This window comes from Acinonyx jubatus, chromosome X (genome assembly GCF_027475565.1).
Source record: "Acinonyx jubatus isolate Ajub_Pintada_27869175 chromosome X, VMU_Ajub_asm_v1.0, whole genome shotgun sequence".
NCBI classification, from domain to species: Eukaryota; Metazoa; Chordata; class Mammalia; order Carnivora; family Felidae; genus Acinonyx; species Acinonyx jubatus.
Window position 1 is genome coordinate 17,843,218 of NC_069389.1, and position 19,588 is coordinate 17,862,805.

Here is a 19,588-nt window from a genome sequence, read left to right on the forward strand (position 1 = left end):
TGCTGTGGTCTCATAGCTTTGAAAAGTTAGAGCTTTTGGTGTCAGGCTCCCTACCTGGGTAGGATTTGGAATTATGGGCTTTGTCGTTTGAGTTGAGACCAACGCGGTCATACTAATCCTTGGCAGGTAAGGATTGGTTAGAAAGTTCCTGGATTGTGGCTGGGCATCTGTTTAAAAACGTGTTCAGTGAAGCTGTTCCTGAGTTTAGTATCTGGAGTCCCACACATTCCAAGCGTTTTAATCCGCCATCTCACTGCACTTGTAACCCAAGCCTGCTGGTGTGTGCTGCCACTCCAACCACCATTTCATGGTAGTTTACTTACAGGCTCAGTTCTTTTTGAAGAGTCGGGAAACCTCCTCAATTGAATCTTTAAACCAAGTATGTAAACCATGGCACAAATGCTCTTTGAAACCCTTACAACTAGGCACTTCTCCAGACCCCAGGAAAAACAACTCGGGGGCCCTAAATTGTGGTGGGCCTGGATTTCATTAAACTGATACTGTCATCTGAGCTCTGGAAGGAGCCACTGAACTAGTGGCCATGCTTGCGATCAATTGCATTTATATGCCAAGCAGTACACCCAAAAGGAGCTGGGAAGAACTGGTAGCATGTTCCAGAAGACCCTCTGGGTTAGTTTCACATGCACCTTAATTTCTCTGTCTGCTTGAAGGCGCTAATGATACCAAAATCCCACACAGTGTTGTTGGGTGGGATGTCCAATAAAATGTTTGGAAGAGTGTCAAATGATACATAAAACACCTAACACTAATTGCAATACTGAGTACTTTGAAATTGTGCCAGTGGATAAAGATGTTCAGTTATAAAGACCTGTGAATTTAACTTACTGAAAGAGAAGGCAAGTTCTGCTGGCAAAAGAAGAGGCAGGAAGTAAAGCATTGGCATGTGATTTGAAGGTTGGTCTTTATTTAAAGAAGCTCTTTAAGTTAAAGCAGAATTTTTAAGGAACACTCTTGAGTTTTAAGGTATGACATGTGTTTGTGTTGCATGACTCCATTTCCTTAGAATGGACATTTCTCCAGTGAGAATCCTGAAAAATTTCTAGGACCTGTTGTATCTAATATTTATTTATTTTTGAGAGAGAGAGAGACAGAGAGACACAGAGTGTGGATAGGGGAGGGACAGAGAGAAAGGGAGACACAGAATCCGAAGCAGTCTCCAGGCTCTGAGCTGTCAGCACAGAGCCCAGTGCAGGGCTGGAACCCACAAACTGAGAGATCATGACCTGAGCTGAAGTCTGTCGCTTAACCGACTGAGCCACCCAGGCGCCAAAGACATTGTGTTTAAGACCTGTCAGCTCACACAGCTCACCAGCTCACGCTTCTGCTCAGGTCATGATCTCACGGTTCTTGGGATCCAGCCGTGCATTGGGCTCTTCATGGGATCCAGCCGCGCATTGGGCTCTGTGCTGACAGCATGGAGCCTGCTTGGGATTCTTACTTTCTGGGATTCTCACTCGTTTCCGTCTCTCTGCCCCTTCTGCTCTCTTTCTCTCAAAAAAAAAAACAAAAACAAAACAAAAAACTGCACGACTGATATGCTAATGGACATTCTTAATTTCTAGAGGTGAATATATAAGTATCTTAAACTTGGTACAGGGTGGAATGCTTTTTTTAATTATTGAAGTATAATTGATGTATGATATTAGTTTCATATGTACAATGTTTTGATTTTACATTTATGCATTGTGAAATGATCAAGACCATAGGTCTAGGTAACATCCATTACCATACATAGTTAACAAATTTTTTTGTGATGAGAACTTTCAAGATCTGCCCTCAGCAACTTTCAACTATATAATGCAGTGTTAACTAAAGTTACCATGCTGTGCATTACATCTCCATAACTTTTTAAGCATTTTGTGAATATTAAATTGTTAATAGAGCTCTTGTGTTTTTTTCTTTGATAAAGGATCTGGCTTTACTTGAAGAAACTGCAGGAGCTGTTCATGTAATGGTTTATGTGTTTGTCTTTTTACATAATTTTTTTGTTTTGAAAATTATTTGCTCATTTTAGCCTATGTGCAAGATATGTAGGGAAATATAAAGAGGGGAACCCAGATCTATAATACTGTTAGAAGTAGATAACCACTGTTGATGATTTGCTATATGGAACAAATTACTTATTCTTGTCACAACTATAATTGAGGAAAGACAACACAATGTTGTGATTAAAAGCACTGGATTTTGGACTCAAAACTCACTGAATTTGAATCCTGGATCTATAACTTACTAGCTGTGTGACCTCAGGCAAGTTCTTGACCTCTCTGTGCCTTACTAAGCTGGCATTAATAGCATTCAGTCTTGCCATTAAGTACAATGCTAGCTTTAGGTTTTTTACGCTCTTTGCCAAGTTGTGGAAGTTCCCCTCTGTTACTGCCTTTTTGTGTGTGTGTTTATGATGTATTATTTTCTTTTTTTTTTTTAATGTTTATTTATTTTTGAAACACAGAGAGACATAGCATGAGCAGGGAAGGGGCAGAGAGAGAGGGAGACACAGAAGCGGAAGCAGGCTCCAGGCTCCAAGCTGTCAGCACAGAGCCTGACGCGGGGCTCGAACTCACGAACTGTGAGATCGTGACCTGAGCCGAAGTCGGATGCTTAACTGAGCCACCCAGGCGCCCCTGTGTGTGTTTTTATTTTGAATGGATGTTGAATTTTGTCAGATACTTTGTCTGCATCAATTAATAATGTGATTTTTCTTTAGCGTCTTATTATATATGGTGGATCACATTGATTTTTGTTTTGTTTTAATATTGAACCAGCCTTGCAAACCTGGAATAAATCCCGCTTGTTCATGGTACATAATTATTTTTATTTATTGCTGAATTCTTATTTGTTAATAATTTGCGAAGGATTTTCATGTTTATATATTCATGAGGGATATTTGTCTGGTCTGTACGTTTCTCTTTGTGGATTGTCTTTGTGTGGTTTGGTATTAGGATCATAGTTTCATAAGTTAAGCATTCCTTATCCGTATTCTGTAAGAGATTTTGTATAGAATTGGTGTTACTCTTTAAATGTTTGGAACTCTCCAGTGAAATCATCTGGCCGTCAAGATTTCTATTTTGGAGTTTTCAAATTACAGATTCAATTTCTTTGATAGTTATAGAGCTATTCAGATTATTTCATATTGGTGAGTTATGGTAGTTTGTTTTTTTAGGAATTGGCCCATTTCCTTTTAAGTTGCTAAATTTATGTGTGTAGAGTTTGTGGGATTCCTTTATTCTTTTGGTGTCTGCGGGTCTGTATTGATATCTCTCGTTCTGTTCCTAATATTGGCAATCTTATCTTCGCTCCTTTTTTTCTCTTGTCAATCTTGCCTAGAGTTTGTCATTTTTAGTGATCTTGATAAAGAAATGGCTTTTTGCTTCATTGATTTTTTTTCTATGTAGTTTTTCTGTCTTTAATTTCATTGATTTCTGCTGTTATCTTTATCTCCTTCTGTTTACTTAGGGTTTATTTTTCTCTTTTTCTATGTTCTTGAAGTGGGAGCATAGATTAGCAATTTGTGACTTTAAAATGCTGACTAGTACTCTTTTTTAAAAAAGTATTTTTTAATAGAGAGAGAGAGAGACAGTCAGTGTGAGTGGGGGAGGGGCAGAGAGAGAGGGAGTCACAGAATCCCAAGCAGGCTCCAGGCTCTGAGCTGTCTCGGGGCACGAACTCAGGAACTGTGAGATCATGACCTGAGCCGAAGTCAGTCACTTAACCGACTGAGCCACCCAGGTGCCCCTTTGACTAGTACTCTTAAATATTGTCATTCTCCAGTGCAGCTTCTCTGTTAGCTGCTAATGTTACTTCTATGTATTCCTTAAAAAGCAGGGGTCCTGGTTATATTTATATAGGTTATTAGCTGTTATTCCCCCCCCCCCCCCATTTAATAAGTTGCCAACTTGAATGGAGGAAGTATTCATATTATTCTAGTCTCAAATTCTAAGAACGTCACTTCTGGAAATTCAGGTTATAGAATTACAGCTGAGTGTCCCTATGCCTGTTGGTTAGGAATTTAGAGCTGGAAAAGACCTTAGACTAGGGGTCAACAAAGTTCGGCCCTTGGGCCACATCTTGCTCTTCTGGCATCCTTTGTTTGGCTTCCTGGTGACTGACACAGCCCTGATTTGGCCTGCAAAGCCTGAAATCTTTACTGTGTGGCCCGTTATGGAACAAGTTTGCCCGCTCATGTCTTTAGACCATCTAAGTCCAGTGGCTTGCTTTAGAGCCATCTGGAAAAATATTCAAGCACTGATTCCCAGCAACACCCCCACCCCCCCCCAATGGCCTTTCTGTCATCTGGAATCCATCATAGTACACACCCCTCTCGTTGTCCAGGGAGTTTTTGACTTGTGTCCTTTGTCTTTATCTCTGTGGCATTTATGGTTCCAGCACCTCCTGGGTGCTGAGTAATCTTGGAGGTTCATTCTGGAGGGTGCCATCCTGAATGTTGACTTTGCTGAGTGTGCCCTGGCCAAAGCCAGAGGAAGAGAAGGTGCCGGAGGAAGAGACGGTCCTGGGGTTGCCTCAGGGGCAGCTTTGATATAAATGTAATTCTTTTGATAACATGAACTCCAAACTGCTTTATCTCTAGAAATACTGTTCATTGTTGATTTGCAGTCTGGCATGGAAGCTTGGGCATAAGCCCTAGAATTGTTTGTAGAAATATAACTGGGGGGGCGCCTAGGTGGTTCAGTCGGATGAGTGTCTGACTTTGCCTCAGGTCATGATCTCAAACTGAAAAGTCACACTTACCAGTATCAAAAGGAGTATATATGGCTTCCAAAGAAATGAAGAAGATAAAAGCAAACACTCAAAAGGGAAAAACAAATTTAAAATTCATAAAACAAATTAAAATATAAGGCAACATTAAAAATAGCATAAAAATATGACATTTATAATAAAAGTGTTAATGATCATGATAAATATAATGGAATCTACTCCCCTATTAAAAATTAAGATTCAGGGGAGCCTGGGTGGCTCAGTCAGTTAAGTGGCTGACTTTGGCTCAGGTCATGATCTGAGGGTCCGTGGGTTTGAGCCCCGCATTAGCCTCTGTGCTGACAGCTCAGAGCCTGGAGCCTGCTTCACATTCTGTGTCTCCCTCTCTCTCTGCCCCTTCCCCTCCTAGTGCTCTCCCTCTCTCTGTCCCAAATATAAATAAACATTAAAAAAATTAAAAGGAAATATAAATGGTTGATAAGACACTCTGCCCACCTAAAGTTAGCGGGAAGAGAGCTGGATATTCCTGGTACTGGCTAAGTGTTCCTGGATACTAGAATCGGCAATCCCACAGTTAGTACTTTGGGGAAGAAATCTGGTTTTCCTTCTGGGTGGAGCTGAAGGAAAGCATTGCTGTCTGACCCTGGGCCAGCTTGTAACCCGTTTTCATCTCTCTGCTTTGTGGGATGAAGGGGTGGTGGCAGGTGGCCACTGGGACCTTTCCACTCCTCCCAGTGGACTGTGGATGGCAGTTGTGAACTGAAGGTGAGGGCTGGTTATTTTTCTTGGTCCAGGCGCCTTAGGTTAAATCTTCTCCTGTCCTCTAACCTCAGACTCTACAAGTCCCCTCTTGCCACCTTGCTCATCCGTTTTATGCTGCAGCTGGGTCTGGTTTCATCTCATTTTGGGGCTTCTAACCGTTGGGTTGAGTGTGGCCCCCAGAGAGGGCTTTTTGTGGTCCTGGCCTCTTTGTGTCCTCTGCCTTGGTGGTCTTCTCTCTTCCACAGCTCTACCCCGAGTTGACTACTTCCTCTTTGAAAACATGGACCTTGGACCTGTGCAGTCTGGGGCATGCCTTGTGTTGCTCAAATGATGCCTTCTGGGAGAGGTCAGGTGGCCAGATGTCCAGCATCTCATGACCACAAATTGTTCCATTCTCCCCATGTGAAAGCCAGGCTTTTGCATAATCTCCCCTTTCTGTGCCTTACTTGATAACTCTTGGTTAGCCTCCCATGTGGGCTAGGTCAGAATGTGGGCACTCTCTGGGGGTGCTTCCCTCTCTGTGCTCACTGAGGCTTGTGGGTTGTGGCTGATTTGAAGACTCCTTGTGGGGGAAACGGGTGTACCAGGAAGAAGAGGGTACAGTATTGGGTTCCAGAATAAAGAGGGGTTAGGATTGTGTCTCATAAATTATATTTTTATGAACCCTTCTTTAATTTCATAAGGAGATTAGTTCATAAGGCTTATGGAGAGACGTAGAATGAGGCTCTTGCCTCTTTTCAGTAAGTGTTGGGGGTGATGGGAAATGCCTCTTGATCTCTTGCTTTCTTGCTCTCTTGCAGCTGGGAAGGGAAGGCAGGGCAATGAAATAATTAGCAACATATTTACAGTATGCCTAGTGTACTGTAATGTGAGTTTTAAGAAATAGTAGTTGTGGCTGGTACTGTAAACAGCCTCATGTGGGTTTCTTAATGCACATTTGTGTGAAAAGAGCTTGGGTGTCATTTCTGTGTTGTGTTGTATGGTTGTCAGTCTAATGTCAGTACTTTTTTTTCTTTCTTTCTGTAGCTAACTTTTCCTTGGTTTGGTTCTCTGTGAATATCAGAAACTGCTCGGAAAATAACCCCCCAAATTGTTTGTCATTTGTCCCTTTCTGTGTTTTGTGGCCCTATATCACTGCTATGATTTTAAATTAAAAGAATTTTTAAAATATTAATTTATTTTTGGGAGAGCGCAAGCAGGAGAGGGGCAGAGAGAGGGAGACAGAGGATCTGCGCTGACAGGCTGATGTGGGGCTCGACCTCGCGTGAAGTCGTGACCTGAGCCTAAGTCCTATGCTCAACCGCCTGAGCCACCCAGGTGCCCTAAGCATTTTTTTTATTGATGTGTAATTGATGTTAAGTATTAGATTTAGGTGTACAACATAATGATTTGATATTTGTATTATCTTGTGAAGATCACCACAGGAAGTCTAGTTAAGATCCAATACCATATATAATTACAGGTTTTTCCCTTGTGATGAGAACTTTTAAGATCCACTCTTCCCAGCCACTTTCAAATACATGATGCACTGTTATTAACTATAGTGGCCATGCCACACATAGCATGGAACTGAGGCACTGAGTGATTGAACTGAGGCGCTGAGACTGGCCGCAGGTGTGTGTTCGTGGCATGAAAGCCATGTCCGCTGCCTGGGACAGTGCCTGCACACACCAGCTGCTCAGATACTTGTTATTCGTTAATGGGTCGGGTGGATGGGTAGAGGAGACTGCCCCTTGGAGCCCCTTTAACCTGTGCCTAAGGCCTGGCTTATTTATGGTTGGTTGTAGGGGAACAGTCAACTTCTGGAACTTTCTGTTGCCTTGACTACTTCACAGTACCTGAGAATCTGGAAGTGCAGCTTGTGTGTTTGTATTTTTTTGGGACAGGTTTATTGAGATGACTCTCTTGCCATACTGCTCCCCCATTTAAAATATTCATTTCAGTAGTTTTCAGCACATTGTTTTGTGTGACCATCACCACATTTTAGAACATTTTCATCACCCCAGAAAGAAATGTGTATCCCTTAGCTATCATCCCTATTCCTCCTAGCCTCTTGTTCCTCCCAGTCTCTGGCATGCGCTCATTTGCTTTTAATGTGTAGGGATATACCTTTTCTGGCTATGTCATATAAATGGACTCCTTCAATATGTGGTCCTTTGTGACTGATTTCTTTCACTTAGCATCATGTCATCCATGTTGTAGCGTATATCAATATTGCATTCCTTTTATGGCTGAATAATAGTTCATGGTATGGATATACCACGTTTTGTTTATCCATTTATAGCTTGATGGACAATTGGGGTGTTTCCACTTTTTCATTATTATGAAACATGCTGCTCTGAACATTGCTGTCGTCTTGGGTTTTGTGTCAGATTAATCATCTTGCAGCTGTTGTAAAAAGAACTGGATGTGGGACCAGAAGACCAAGCCGTAAGATAGCCCAAGGAACCACATGCTTGACCTTCACTTTAATCCTTGGAAATTTATTAGGCTTCTGAATGTCTGAGAAGTCTCCTGATGCACAAGACCCTTTGTTAAAATTTAAAAATAAAAAAAAAGTGGGGGTGCCTGGATGACTCAGTCGGTTAAGCAACCGACTTGAGCTCAGGTCATGACCTTGTAGTTCATGGGTTTGAGCCCTGTGTCGGTCTCTGTGCTGACAGCTCAGAGCCTGGAACTTGCTTTGGATTAAGTGTTGAGCTCTTGTGAAATGTGAAGGTTTTCTCTCTATATCACTTGATTTCAGTAATCTGGGCTTGCTGCCTGTCAACACTGATGTTTGTGATTACATGTAGCATATCCCAAGTGAGTTCAAAGATATTCTCATACCCTTAAATACTTGTGAGCACGCACTTGGGTGAGAGGGAGCCCATGAGGAATGCTGTGCTATTTTGTTATTCTCAGAGTGGTTATGCCAGTGGTGGTGGTAACTCTGGAATAGATTTTTTTTTTTTTTTTATAAAGTAGGTTCACGCTCAGCTTGGGGCCCAACTTAGGGCTTGAACTCCCAACCCTGAGATCAAGACCTGAGCTGAGATCAGCAAGAGTCCAGATGCATAACTGAGCCACCCCAGATGCCCCTGGAATGGAGTTTATTTTAATGTTTATTTATTTTTGAAAGGGAGAGAGACAGAGCATGAGCAGGGGAGGGGCAGAGAGAGAGGGAGACACACAGAATCCCATGCTGGCTCCAGGCTCTGCTGAGCTTGTCAGCACAGAGACTGACGCGGGGCTTGAACTCACAAACCCCAAGATCATGACCTGAGCCGAAGTCGGATGTTTAACCGCCTGAGCCACCCAGGTGCCCCATGATTTTTTTAAACTTGATATAATTCATGTTGAGTAAATTTTGTGTATAGTTTTGACCAATGCATACAGTCACGTAACTACCACCATTGTTGAGATTAGGACATCTGAGTGGATTTTTATTTTATTTAATAAATGACTTTTATTTTTTTCAAAATTTATTTATTTATTGATTTTGATAGAGCAGGAGCTGGGGAGGGACAGAGAGAGAGGGAGAGAGAGAGAATCCCAAGCCAGCTCAGTGCTGTCTGGTCCGACGTGGGGCTTGAACTCAGAAACCGTGAGATCATGACCTGAGCTGAAACCAAGAGACGCTTATACGATTGAGCCATCCAGGCGCCCCTGAGTGGATTTTTAAAGCAGATACCTGAATGACTTCAAAGTGTGTTGGAATGCAGTTTGCCTTTTCTTCCACTTTAGGTTTAGGAGCCTATCAAGGTGACCTGAAAGCTGGTTTTGTGTGAAGGAAAACTGTACAACGCAAAACTGGCTCTTAGCTTCTCTGACATCAGATTCTCAGGTTTTGGGTAAAGGATGCCTGCGTTGATGCTTCTCCTTGCTGTGAGCTGCTGACTTCTCTGTTGCCACTGCCCATTAGGGGAGTACGGCTCTCAGAAAGGAGGAGGGGGGTCGGGGTGGCCCCTGACCTGAGCATAAAGGGGAAGTGGGATGGGGAGACAGACCCAGTGGGATCAGAGAGTCAAGTGGAGTAAGGCACGGGGCTCTGGAGGTACCAGGGTCTGTGCAGTAGGCGCGAACTGGAAGGAGGCCGGAAGTTGGGCTCCACCACTTGGGTATGGTGCGATGATGGGAGTAATCAACCCCTTGGCTATGAAGTAGCTTGAGCCATTGTGAGGGAGAGCTAGGAAGCAAAGAAATGGGGGACGGAGGCTTGATGGGGACGTGTGGAATTTCCAGCCTTCATAATTAAAGATATGTTTGGCAAGAATAGAAATTTGTCTCCTAATTTCACTAGCCAGATGCTGCTTGAATGTGAGCAAATTCGCTCATTCCAAACCCCTGACTTTGCAGAGGTGGCCACTGGGGCTCTGGCCCATGGCCGGGCAGGCTGACGGCCCTGCACAAGAGGTGACTGACACACACCCTATGTCCTCAGTTTTCTTTACTTAAGTTTCTGAAGTTGAAAGGACTTAAAGATGCAAAGTTGGGTCTGCAGGTGCAGAGAGAACCTGCAGAGTTTTTTTTTCTGGGTGTGTGACAATTGCTTCTCCCCTCAGGGCATCCTCTGCTGGAATTCATCTTGTTAAGGAGGTTACAGTATCTTGACCATTACTTAAAATGGAAGAAAGAAGTGGGAATATGTATGACTGAAGCATGTTTTCCCCTCTTTATGCCAGGGTGCTGGGTATCTTAGGTTTTTACTCAGCATGAATCCCTTACTCATTGTTTTGGGCTTGTAAGCTGGGTGGGTGCAGCTGATCTGAACTGTGACTGGGGCTGCCCACCTAGTGGAGCAATGATTAAATGGCAGTACTAGACCAGGAGGGATGGAGGGAATGAACACTGGTGTCAGGTTCCCTGCAGGAAATCTGCAAAGTGGTGTCCGCATCTTATGGTTGAGGAAGTGAGGTATGTGAGGGGTGCCTGGCCAGTGAGCTTGGATGGGCAGAGAGGCTGTGGTGGGGGATTTGTGGGAAAAGTTTCAAGGGGAGCTTCCTGGGGGATTTTAAGTGGCAAGGGTATTAACATCTAGTGGGGGGTGGAGTAGAGAAGTCCAAGCCCATTTTCAGACTTGACTGGGACAGTGTGGCGAGCATTTAGGCAGGAGGTACCTTCCAGCTGGATATATGCATTTGGGATTCAGCCATCTGGAGCTGATAGTCACAGTCAGAGCTCTCCAGGAGTGAATCTCTGGGAGAAAATGAGGCAGGAAGATGAAATGTGGGCCTTCATTCCCTGCTCTTCTCCCCTCACCCCCCTCTTCCCTTCCTTTCTCTCTTCTCTTCCCTTCCTTTCTCTCTTCTCTTCCCTTCCTTTCTTTTGATAGTGGTGTATGTAATTTGGATCAGACCTCTAAGTTGATTTCTTTTAAAGTTATTGTTGAATAAACTCAAAGTGGGCAGTGGTCTGGAAACGGGGGCATTGAGTTGTCTAGTTGACAAATGACATATTTTGCCCTGGGACAGGTCCTTGTGTTGCTGAGCACTTTGGAAGGCTGAGTGGTATACTAGTTGTACATCATTCTTGCCTGGCCAGAGTTTTTTTAAGAACTTCTGCCAAACGACATTTTATTAGCCTAGTTTGGATTACCATGCCTACTTGAAAGCTGTGTGATTATATCTCTTAGCATTTGAATCTACTTTCAAATTCTCTGGTTTGTAGGCATTTATGACATTGCAGTCTTTGTGTTCCCAAATTTGGATATGCTCTGACCCCAGGCTCAGTTTTACTAGTAGTTCTCAAGGGATTGTATTGCCCACTCCACTTCTGCCCCTGGGCAATGATGGTGTGGAGTCTTTTAAAAAAATTTATTTTTATTTATTTTTATTTATTTTTTAAAGTATTTATTTTGAGAGAGAGCGAGCACATGAGCGAGCACGTAAGCAGGGGAGAGGCAGAGAGAGAGGGGGAGAGAATCCCAAGCAGGCTTTGGTGTCAGCACAGACCCCTATGTGGGGCTCTATCACACAAACCGTGAGATTATGACCTGAGCCAAAATCAAGAGTCGGTTGCTTAACCAACTGAGCCGTCTAGGCGTCCCTGTTTTTACTTTTTAAAGTTTGTTTATTTATTTTTGACAGAGAGAGGGAGAGAGAGCATGCATGCACACAGGAGGGGCAGAAAGAGAGGGAGACAGAATCCCAAGCAGGCACCACACTGTCAGCACAGAGCCTGATGCGGGGCTCAATCACACAGAGAGTGCCCTCCCTGAGCCAAAATCAAGAGTTGGTCACTCAACTGACTGAGCCACCCAGGCGCCCCCTTAAATTTTTTTTTTTTTAACAAAGGGGGGTACTACCCACATGTCGTGTGTATGACTGGGATTGCCAAGGTCCTGTGAGGCACAAGACAGTCCTTCACACCATATGTTGTCATCACCAGTTGAGGAGCCCTGATATAGCCAAATATATTTTGTTCGGTTGTGTTACATGTTTCTTACTAGATGGGTATGAAAGGTTGAAATTGGATAATAACTGCAGAGCATTTTCTGGGGCATGTCCTAGGCTACCTGTGGCTATAGTTAGTAAGGAGTTTGGGTTTTTGTCAGACTTTGTTCAACATTTTCTATAACCTTTTTGTGACTCGAGTGTAATTAGTTTGGAAATAGCTGGGATTTCTTGTTCATTCTTGTTATCTAGTGGTTTAGATCAGTGGTTCTCAACCATGGCTGTGCATTGGAATTTCCCAGGGAGCTTTGAAAAATACTGATGCCTGAGTGCCACCCCCAGACTTTTATTTGATTGGTCTAGGATGTGACATACCGGTTTTTAAAACTCTCCAGGTGATGATAATGCACTGCTAGGATTGAAAATCACTGATTTAGAAGTTCTAGAAACTCTGCAAAGATATAGCAATATGGATGATTAATTTAGCTAACTGAAATAAATTCATTTCCCCGCAAAACATTTATTGAACACCTGAGGTTAAGATGACCAAGCTAGCCACATCATTAAACCTAGCAGAGCTCAGGTCTTTGGCTTCATTTTATTTTATTCATTTATTTTGTAATTAAAAAAAAAATTTAGAGTGCGAGGGAGAGAGAGCAAGCAGGGGACGGGGCAAAGGGAAGGAGAGAGAATCTTAAGCAGGCTCCCTGCTTAGTATGGGGCCCACCTTGGCGCTCGATCCCATGACCCAGGGATCATGACCTGAGCCGAAATCAAGAGTTGGACACCCAACTGCCTAAGCCACCCTGGCACCTCATGGCTTTGTTTTCATTTGAAAACCTTGGTTCTGGGAAAGAGTTGCTGGGCAGTTGGTTCAGCTCTGGCTCCCCTTTCTCAGTCTTCTCCAAGGACTGTGAGTGATGTGGATGACAAGAGAGGAGAGAGCAGGAGGATAGTGCAGAAAAGCACAGTCCCTGTATCCTTGGCAGGGCTGGCATGTTCTTTGCCCACAAAGGACCAGGCGGTGGCGACAGCCAGGAAGAACATTCAGACCTGGCATATTTGTGTTGAATTGAGGGGCAAGCCCACAGTACAGAAATAAGTAACACTCTCAATTGGGTTTCTTTCATAATGTGTTTTTCTTCTGTTTGAAACCTGGCTGGATGGGGGGCCTCCATTAGCCCCCTCAGTGCCTTTCTGCCAGTGCCAGTTAGAAAAGGGGGGTGGTCACCATGCTGGGTTTGGCCAGCAGACAAGGGTTTTAGGTGTATCAAAGATCTCCCTTTCCTTGGCCTAAGGGATAGGTTTTGCCCTGGCTCAGCCTTGGAGCTGAGGTCTTCATTCACTGTACAGCCTGGCCAGTGATAGGGTGGCCCTGTCTAGATTGTCCCCTTCACCGGCATGAGGGATTTGTGTTCTGTTTTCTAATGTGCCAGCAGGACCCAGTCTTGAGGCCATTTACCAGGAGTGATGATTTGTTTTATACACTTTCGAAACAGAAAACATCTGTTCTAGCCGAGGAGGGATTGAATAATGACATAGTGGTTTTCCTATTCAGGGCAAGTACTGCTTGGGGTATGTGGGACTCGGGCACACTGGGCATACTTGTCTTTCCCGCCCTGCAGCTCAGTCACTTCCATGGTGGCTTGACCCCACCAGGCTTCAGTGACAAACACACTGAACAAGGTCAGTTCTTTTTTATGAAGTTTGAAATCAGAATTTTTTTAGGGGGTGGATTTCGGTCTTAAAACCGAATATAATTCAGCAGATAAAATTCAGGCTTCCCCCTTTTAATTTCCTGAAACCAATTTCAGAATAGCGAAGCCAGCTATTTTCTGCCAAATGAGTTTCCCAAAGGCATAGTTCTGTGGGAATGAGCTAGACTAATGAGACATGAGGTCACCACTCGTGTTCGTTGATGCTTATGCTGTGGGTGTGGTGTGCATTCTGCTCCAGTAGTCTTTCCCTGATGGGGGGCTTTTCCCTAGAAGCAGCCTCCCTTCATTTGCTCGTCATAGGGATTGGCCACCCTGACATTATCTGGCTCCATAAACTATCCTGCTCTCTCTCACTGTGTACCCTGCTCTCTCTCACTGTGTCCCTTCTGGGTGCTGCCTTCTCAAAGGAGGAGAGCCCTTCCTTGTGCATGAACCCCAACTGGTGTTTTTATGAGCAATTTGAAGCCCCTTTGCTTTCTCACTTCCTCTCACCATTGCTGGTACCACACAGGCCTCAAGGTTGTGACTTGCTTGTCTCTACCTGCTCCTGTTTGGGCGCTTGGGGGTGCACACTCATCTAGTTTTATTTTAAATGTTGTCCGTGAGTTTTAGTTGTGCTATCCTAATATCTCTGTCTCTGGGGATTTGGAAGATTAAAAAATGATGCCTTCACTGCCATTTTTGCTATGCTATTTGCTGTTTTTTAAAGTTTATTTCTTTTGAGAGAGAGAGAAAGGATGAGCAGAAAAGGGCAGAGAGGGGTGGACAGAGGATCCGAAGTGGTCTCTGTGCTGACAGCAGAGAGCCTGACGCGGGACTCAAACTCCTCAACCGCAAGATCATGACCTGAGCGGAAGTCAGAGGCTTAACTGACAGAGCCACCCAGGCGCCCCACTATTGTTTGTTAAGTGATGTTAAAAATACGAATTTTGGTGGGTGTATTAGTCCTCCGGAGCTGCCGTAACAAAGTGCTGCAAATTGGATGGCTTAAAACAACGGAAACCTATTCTCTCCCAGTTTTGGAGGCCAGAAATCCAAAACAATTGTTGGCAAGGCTGTGGTCCCTTCTAAAGGTTCTAGGGGAGAGTCCTTGCTTACCTCTTCCAGCTTCTCATGGCTCTTCCGTGTTCTCAGCCTGTGGCTGTTATCAATTCAGTCTCTACTTTTGTCTTTCTGTCACCTACTCCTGTGTCTCCTTTTCTGTCATAAGGGCACTTGTCATTGGATTTAGGGCCCACCTGGATAATCCAAGATGATCTCCTCTCTAGATCCATAATTACATCTGCAAAACCCTTTTTCCAAATCAGGTCACATTTTCAGGTTCTGGAGGTTAGTATGTGGACATATCCTTTGTGGGGGGGGGCACCATTCCACCCACTGCAGGTGGGGGGGGCAGGTGAAATCAGGTTTTTAAGGGGCAACTGACTTACATTTTTAAAAAAAGTCTGTGCCAGCCAGAATAAGACATATCTGCTGTCCAGTTTGGCCTCTGACCCCATTTGTGGTCTTCATTTACTATGCTCTGGAAGGTCTTTAGAACATAGTTCCAGACATCACTGGAGATACATTCTATGTAGAGTGAAAAAAATACTAACTTCTAGTCCAGGTTTTGGCACTAGTTAGTTTATGGAAGGAATTCTAGTGTAATTTTCTTGTGAAACCACACTGTGGTCAGCTGTGAATCTTTCTGTTTTTTCTTTTGCCTTGGTTCAGGTCACAGACCCACTTTTCATTTTGACGCTTTGCCGCCTCCGCTATTTTATGTGGAAAAGGCACCAGCCCGTGCAGGGCTCATGGGCCAGTACAGAGTAATTCCTTTAGTCTCATCTCGGTTTTTTATCTTACCCTTCTCAGAAAATGACTGCTTAGCATATAGAACTAGAAGAGAAAAAATGGCATTTTGCCTTTCCTCTCAGTCTCATAATGTTGGATATTCTTGAAGATTCTGGCTTCAAGTGAGTCTTCAGAGATTAATGCAATTTCTGTAACCTTGATTGAGCTCCATTTTGGAGGTGGGTGGGTGGGAGGGAGGGGGAAGAGTGGCTTCTGGCCAAGGAGGGGTTCACACTGCATAGCAGGTTGTCCCATATGGAGTTGTTCAGTTTCTACCATATAGAAATAAGTTACTGAGTGGCCCTGTTTGATTTATGTTTTTCAAATTATAATAGCAACCCATCCTTACTGTGAGACATCTGGAACATAGAACCAAAAGTTTTGAAGTCATTTATAATACCCATCAACAGAGGATGGAATCCCCTTTCTAGGACTGTATATGCTCATTAATTTACCCTAAAGTAGAAGCTCCTTTATTTGCATATCTTTGATTTCTGGTTTAGGCTAAATATTTTGTTGTGCCATCTCTAGTTGGCTGAATACATGTCTGCATCCTCAGCACAATTATTTTGTGGGTTTTTTTGGTGTCTTTATTGTGTTACCTGGTAATCTGTGTAGTGTCTCCTCATGGAGTTGAACGTTTACACAGCTCATGACAAAAGGGATAGGTGACACTGGCAACTCTTTGTTCAGGTTTTCTCAGAAAGTTCGGTCGTCAAACTGCCTCATTGGCTTTCCTCTGGAATGTACTTCATCCTGACCACCTTGCCTTCTCTCCCTTGTTCTCTAGCTGATGGTGAGACCATTCTAAAAGGCCTCCAGTCCATTTTCCAGGAGCAAGGGATGACGGAGTCGGTGCACACCTGGCAAGACCATGGTTATTTAGCGACCTACATAAACAAAAACGGCAGGTGAGGTGTCCTTGAGTGCTGCTCTTCAGATCTGAGTACTTCAGTTGGGGGTGGGGGGTGGAGGGTGGGGGCAAAGGGCAGTGGTGGGGTGGTGTCCAGGTATTTTTATTTCCTCCTGTGACACCTTGTACGAGGGAGCTAGAATTCAGTGCTTCTCAGCCCTAACTGCACAGTAGACTCGTCTGGGAGCGCTTTCACAAGATGCCATTACCCCAGTCATTCTCCCAGAGATTGAGGCCACTGGGCATCAGTATTTTTCCAAACTCCCCTGCCTAGATGATTCGGCTGTGTGGCCAGGACCCAGAACCCCCCTGGGCAGCATAAGCACTGTGAACTGGCAGGCCATGATTCAGACTTGGTTAAAAGATTCCTGGGCCCCACTCCAAGAATTTCTGATGCAGTATACTGCTCTGGGGCAGCACCCTAAATGGCATTTCCAGCAAGCTCCCAGGGAGTGCTGGTGGTGCTGGTCGGCTGACACCACTGTGAATCCCACTGCGATTAGCACGGTTATAAGTTATTATCAATTAATGCAGACCATGGTCAAATGCAGGATGAGAATGTCTGCAAGAAGGTTGACAGCAAGATGAAGAGATCCAAGATTTCAAGTTTTTTTTTTCCTTAAGACTCTATAGACTATCTAGACTTTACATAATCAGTATGTAGATGAAAGCCAATATGTTCTGGGAGTTGGAAAGGAAACCTAAATTAAGAACTGACCGATAAGAAGCTGCCAGTGTGTTGAGCTCTTTGTGCTCTCCTAAGTCTAGGTTTGTATTCTATCTTGTCTGGTTTAGCGTGGAAACTAGTAAGATTCTTAGTGATTTGCACTATTAATTTAAAACATTAAATTTTTTTTAATGTTTATTATTTATTTTTGAGAGAGAGAGAGACAGAGCACAAGCGGGGCAGGGTCAGAGAGAGAGGGAGACACAGAATCTGAAGTAGGCTCCAGGCTCCGAGCTGTCAGAACAGAGTCTGATGCGGGGCTCGAACCTATGAACTGTGAGATCATGACCTGAGCCAAAGTCGGACGCTTAACCAACTGAGCCACCCAGGTGCCCCTGCCCTGTTAATTTTAAAATGTGAACTCCTGGGTATTTTCAGTGACTTTAATTCCATTCCCCCAAGGTACAAAGTACTAGAATTCCACATGGTTTCATTAATGTCCCATGTTCTCTCACTTGTTTTTCTATTGAAAGAAAAAATAACCACCCCCATGCTCTTACAGAGGTTCAGAAGGCAATGCTGGAAGATGAGGGAAACTTCTTAGAATGCCCCCCGCCCCGCCCTTTCATTATTCTCTGTATAAGTCAACATGGTCCACCCCATGGGGGTAATGGACTTCCCTCTCTTGATGCCTCTCAAAGACTTCCCAGCTCCTCTCTCCCCAAGCCCAGATATGTATTTCTAACTATGTAGCAAATCTCCATGTATGTGTTTAGCAGATACCTCAAATGTATCTAAAATAATTTTTTCCTCAAGGAAGATGTTGATTTGACCCCAAATCAACATCACCACCAAACTCTCCTGCCTCCCCTGGTCCATGCTCTGACCCAGTTAACAGCACATTTCCTGGAAGTAGAGGTTTGCAGCTGTCCTTGATCCAGCTCCTGCAGGTTTGCATTCAGTCCCTCTCTGTCCTGGCCTCTTTTCTCCACCTTCCTGCCATGGTCTCTTGCTGTCCTGGGTATGGGCCATCCTTTGGGAACCACAGCAAATTGAGCCATGTCACCCTGCCGCCCCAGGAGGCTCCTTTTCCACTCTAGGTGAAGCCTTGAATCTCGTAACAGTCTCCTAACTGCCTTTGCAGCCAGGCCCTGCCTACTTCTGTACCTCATTTCTTGAATCTTGTACCATATACACCAATTCCCGTTGTCTAGGGAGTCTAGAATTCTTCCTGGAAGGGAATTTTGAGTGACAAGAGCTGTTTGCTTCTGAAAGCAGAAAAAATGAAAATTAACATGGTTATTTTAAATGTTTTTACTTAGAGAGCACGCAAGCAGGGGAGGGGCATAGAGAGAGGGAAACAGAGGGTCTGAAGCAGGCTGTGCTGATAGCAGAAAGCCCTGTGTGGGGCTTGAACTCACAAACCTTGAGATCATGACCTGAGCTGGTCAGATGCCTAACCATCTGAGCCACCAAGGCTCCCCAACTTGCTTTGTTTAAAAACTTATTTTCCACATTGGTCTCCCTCTTCTTTTGCTTGGTCAACTGGGACTCATCCCTGTGGTTCCTGTCCTGAAACCTCACTTCTCCCGCCCAGGCATGGACTGGTGGTGGTGGTGGGGGGTGGTTGGCAGGCCACCAGGCTCAGGGGGACAGCACCCGCTTCTGGCTTGACTTCTGGCTAATGGCCACATTGTGATGCTGAGGTCCTGATCCTCATCCACCTTTTTACATGTTTTCCACCCCGCGGGGCCTCCGCCCCACAAATTTTCCTCTCTATTTCTTTCTGTTTTTAATGGTTGAGTTTGTTACTAGACCTTAACTTCCCGCATTGTCTGTGTTCCTGTGTTTCTGCAGTTCTCTGGCAGAGGACTCAGCTAGAATCAATCAGGTGGTTAAAAGTGATGTTTTTCTACCCTTCCCCCATCCCCAGCCCCTGTCCTTTGTGCTGCTGGTGGTGGAGGGGCAAGGAAAGATGATTGGCTACATTCAGATGTAATTGATTTGTGCTTTCCTGGGCCTGAACTTGATTTTGGGGCTGAAGGTAAAATTAACTAGTAGTGTTTATTTTTTTAATCTAAGCACACTGCCGGTATTCTCTGAACAGAATTCTTCTAATTTAGTGTGTTTCAAATGTTTCTTTAACCACAACTTATGCTAGGAAGTAATTTTATGTCATAACCCTGTACATATTCCTCTGTGTCTATGCAGTACAGATACACGTGTATGATTGAAACAGAAGTTTTTCCAAATAATTAACTTCTATTAGATGTGATACACTCTGACATTTTAAGAAAAATGTGCAGATTCACCAAATTAGGGGTCAGAAAGCTTTTTTGTAAGAAGCCACTTAAGTGTCTGTCACATTCTCTCTCTCTTTTTTAAACAACTCTTTAAAAAATGTAAAAACCATTCTTAATCTGCAGGCTTTGCAAAACAGCTTGCGGGCTGGATCTGGTTTGCAGTATAGGGCTGGGGTGTGCCAATCCACAACTAAGTCAGTTTAACCACCACCTGCTTGCAGTCAGAAAAACAAGGCTCTGGTTTGAACTCTCTGAAAGTTAATTGGGAGGACCCACTTGCCCTT

At 44.1% G+C, this 19,588-nt stretch overlaps 1 protein-coding gene across 1 annotated transcript in view; it reads left to right on the forward strand.

Moving 5' to 3' along the window:
* Positions 1-19,588, forward strand: part of SMS (spermine synthase) — a 53,807-nt gene that overhangs the window by 7,824 nt on the left and 26,395 nt on the right. Inside the window, exon 2 of the mRNA XM_027054597.1 lies at positions 16,212-16,332. Coding sequence (XP_026910398.1) covers positions 16,212-16,332 — 121 coding nt within the window. The remainder of the gene's footprint in view (positions 1-16,211; positions 16,333-19,588) is intronic.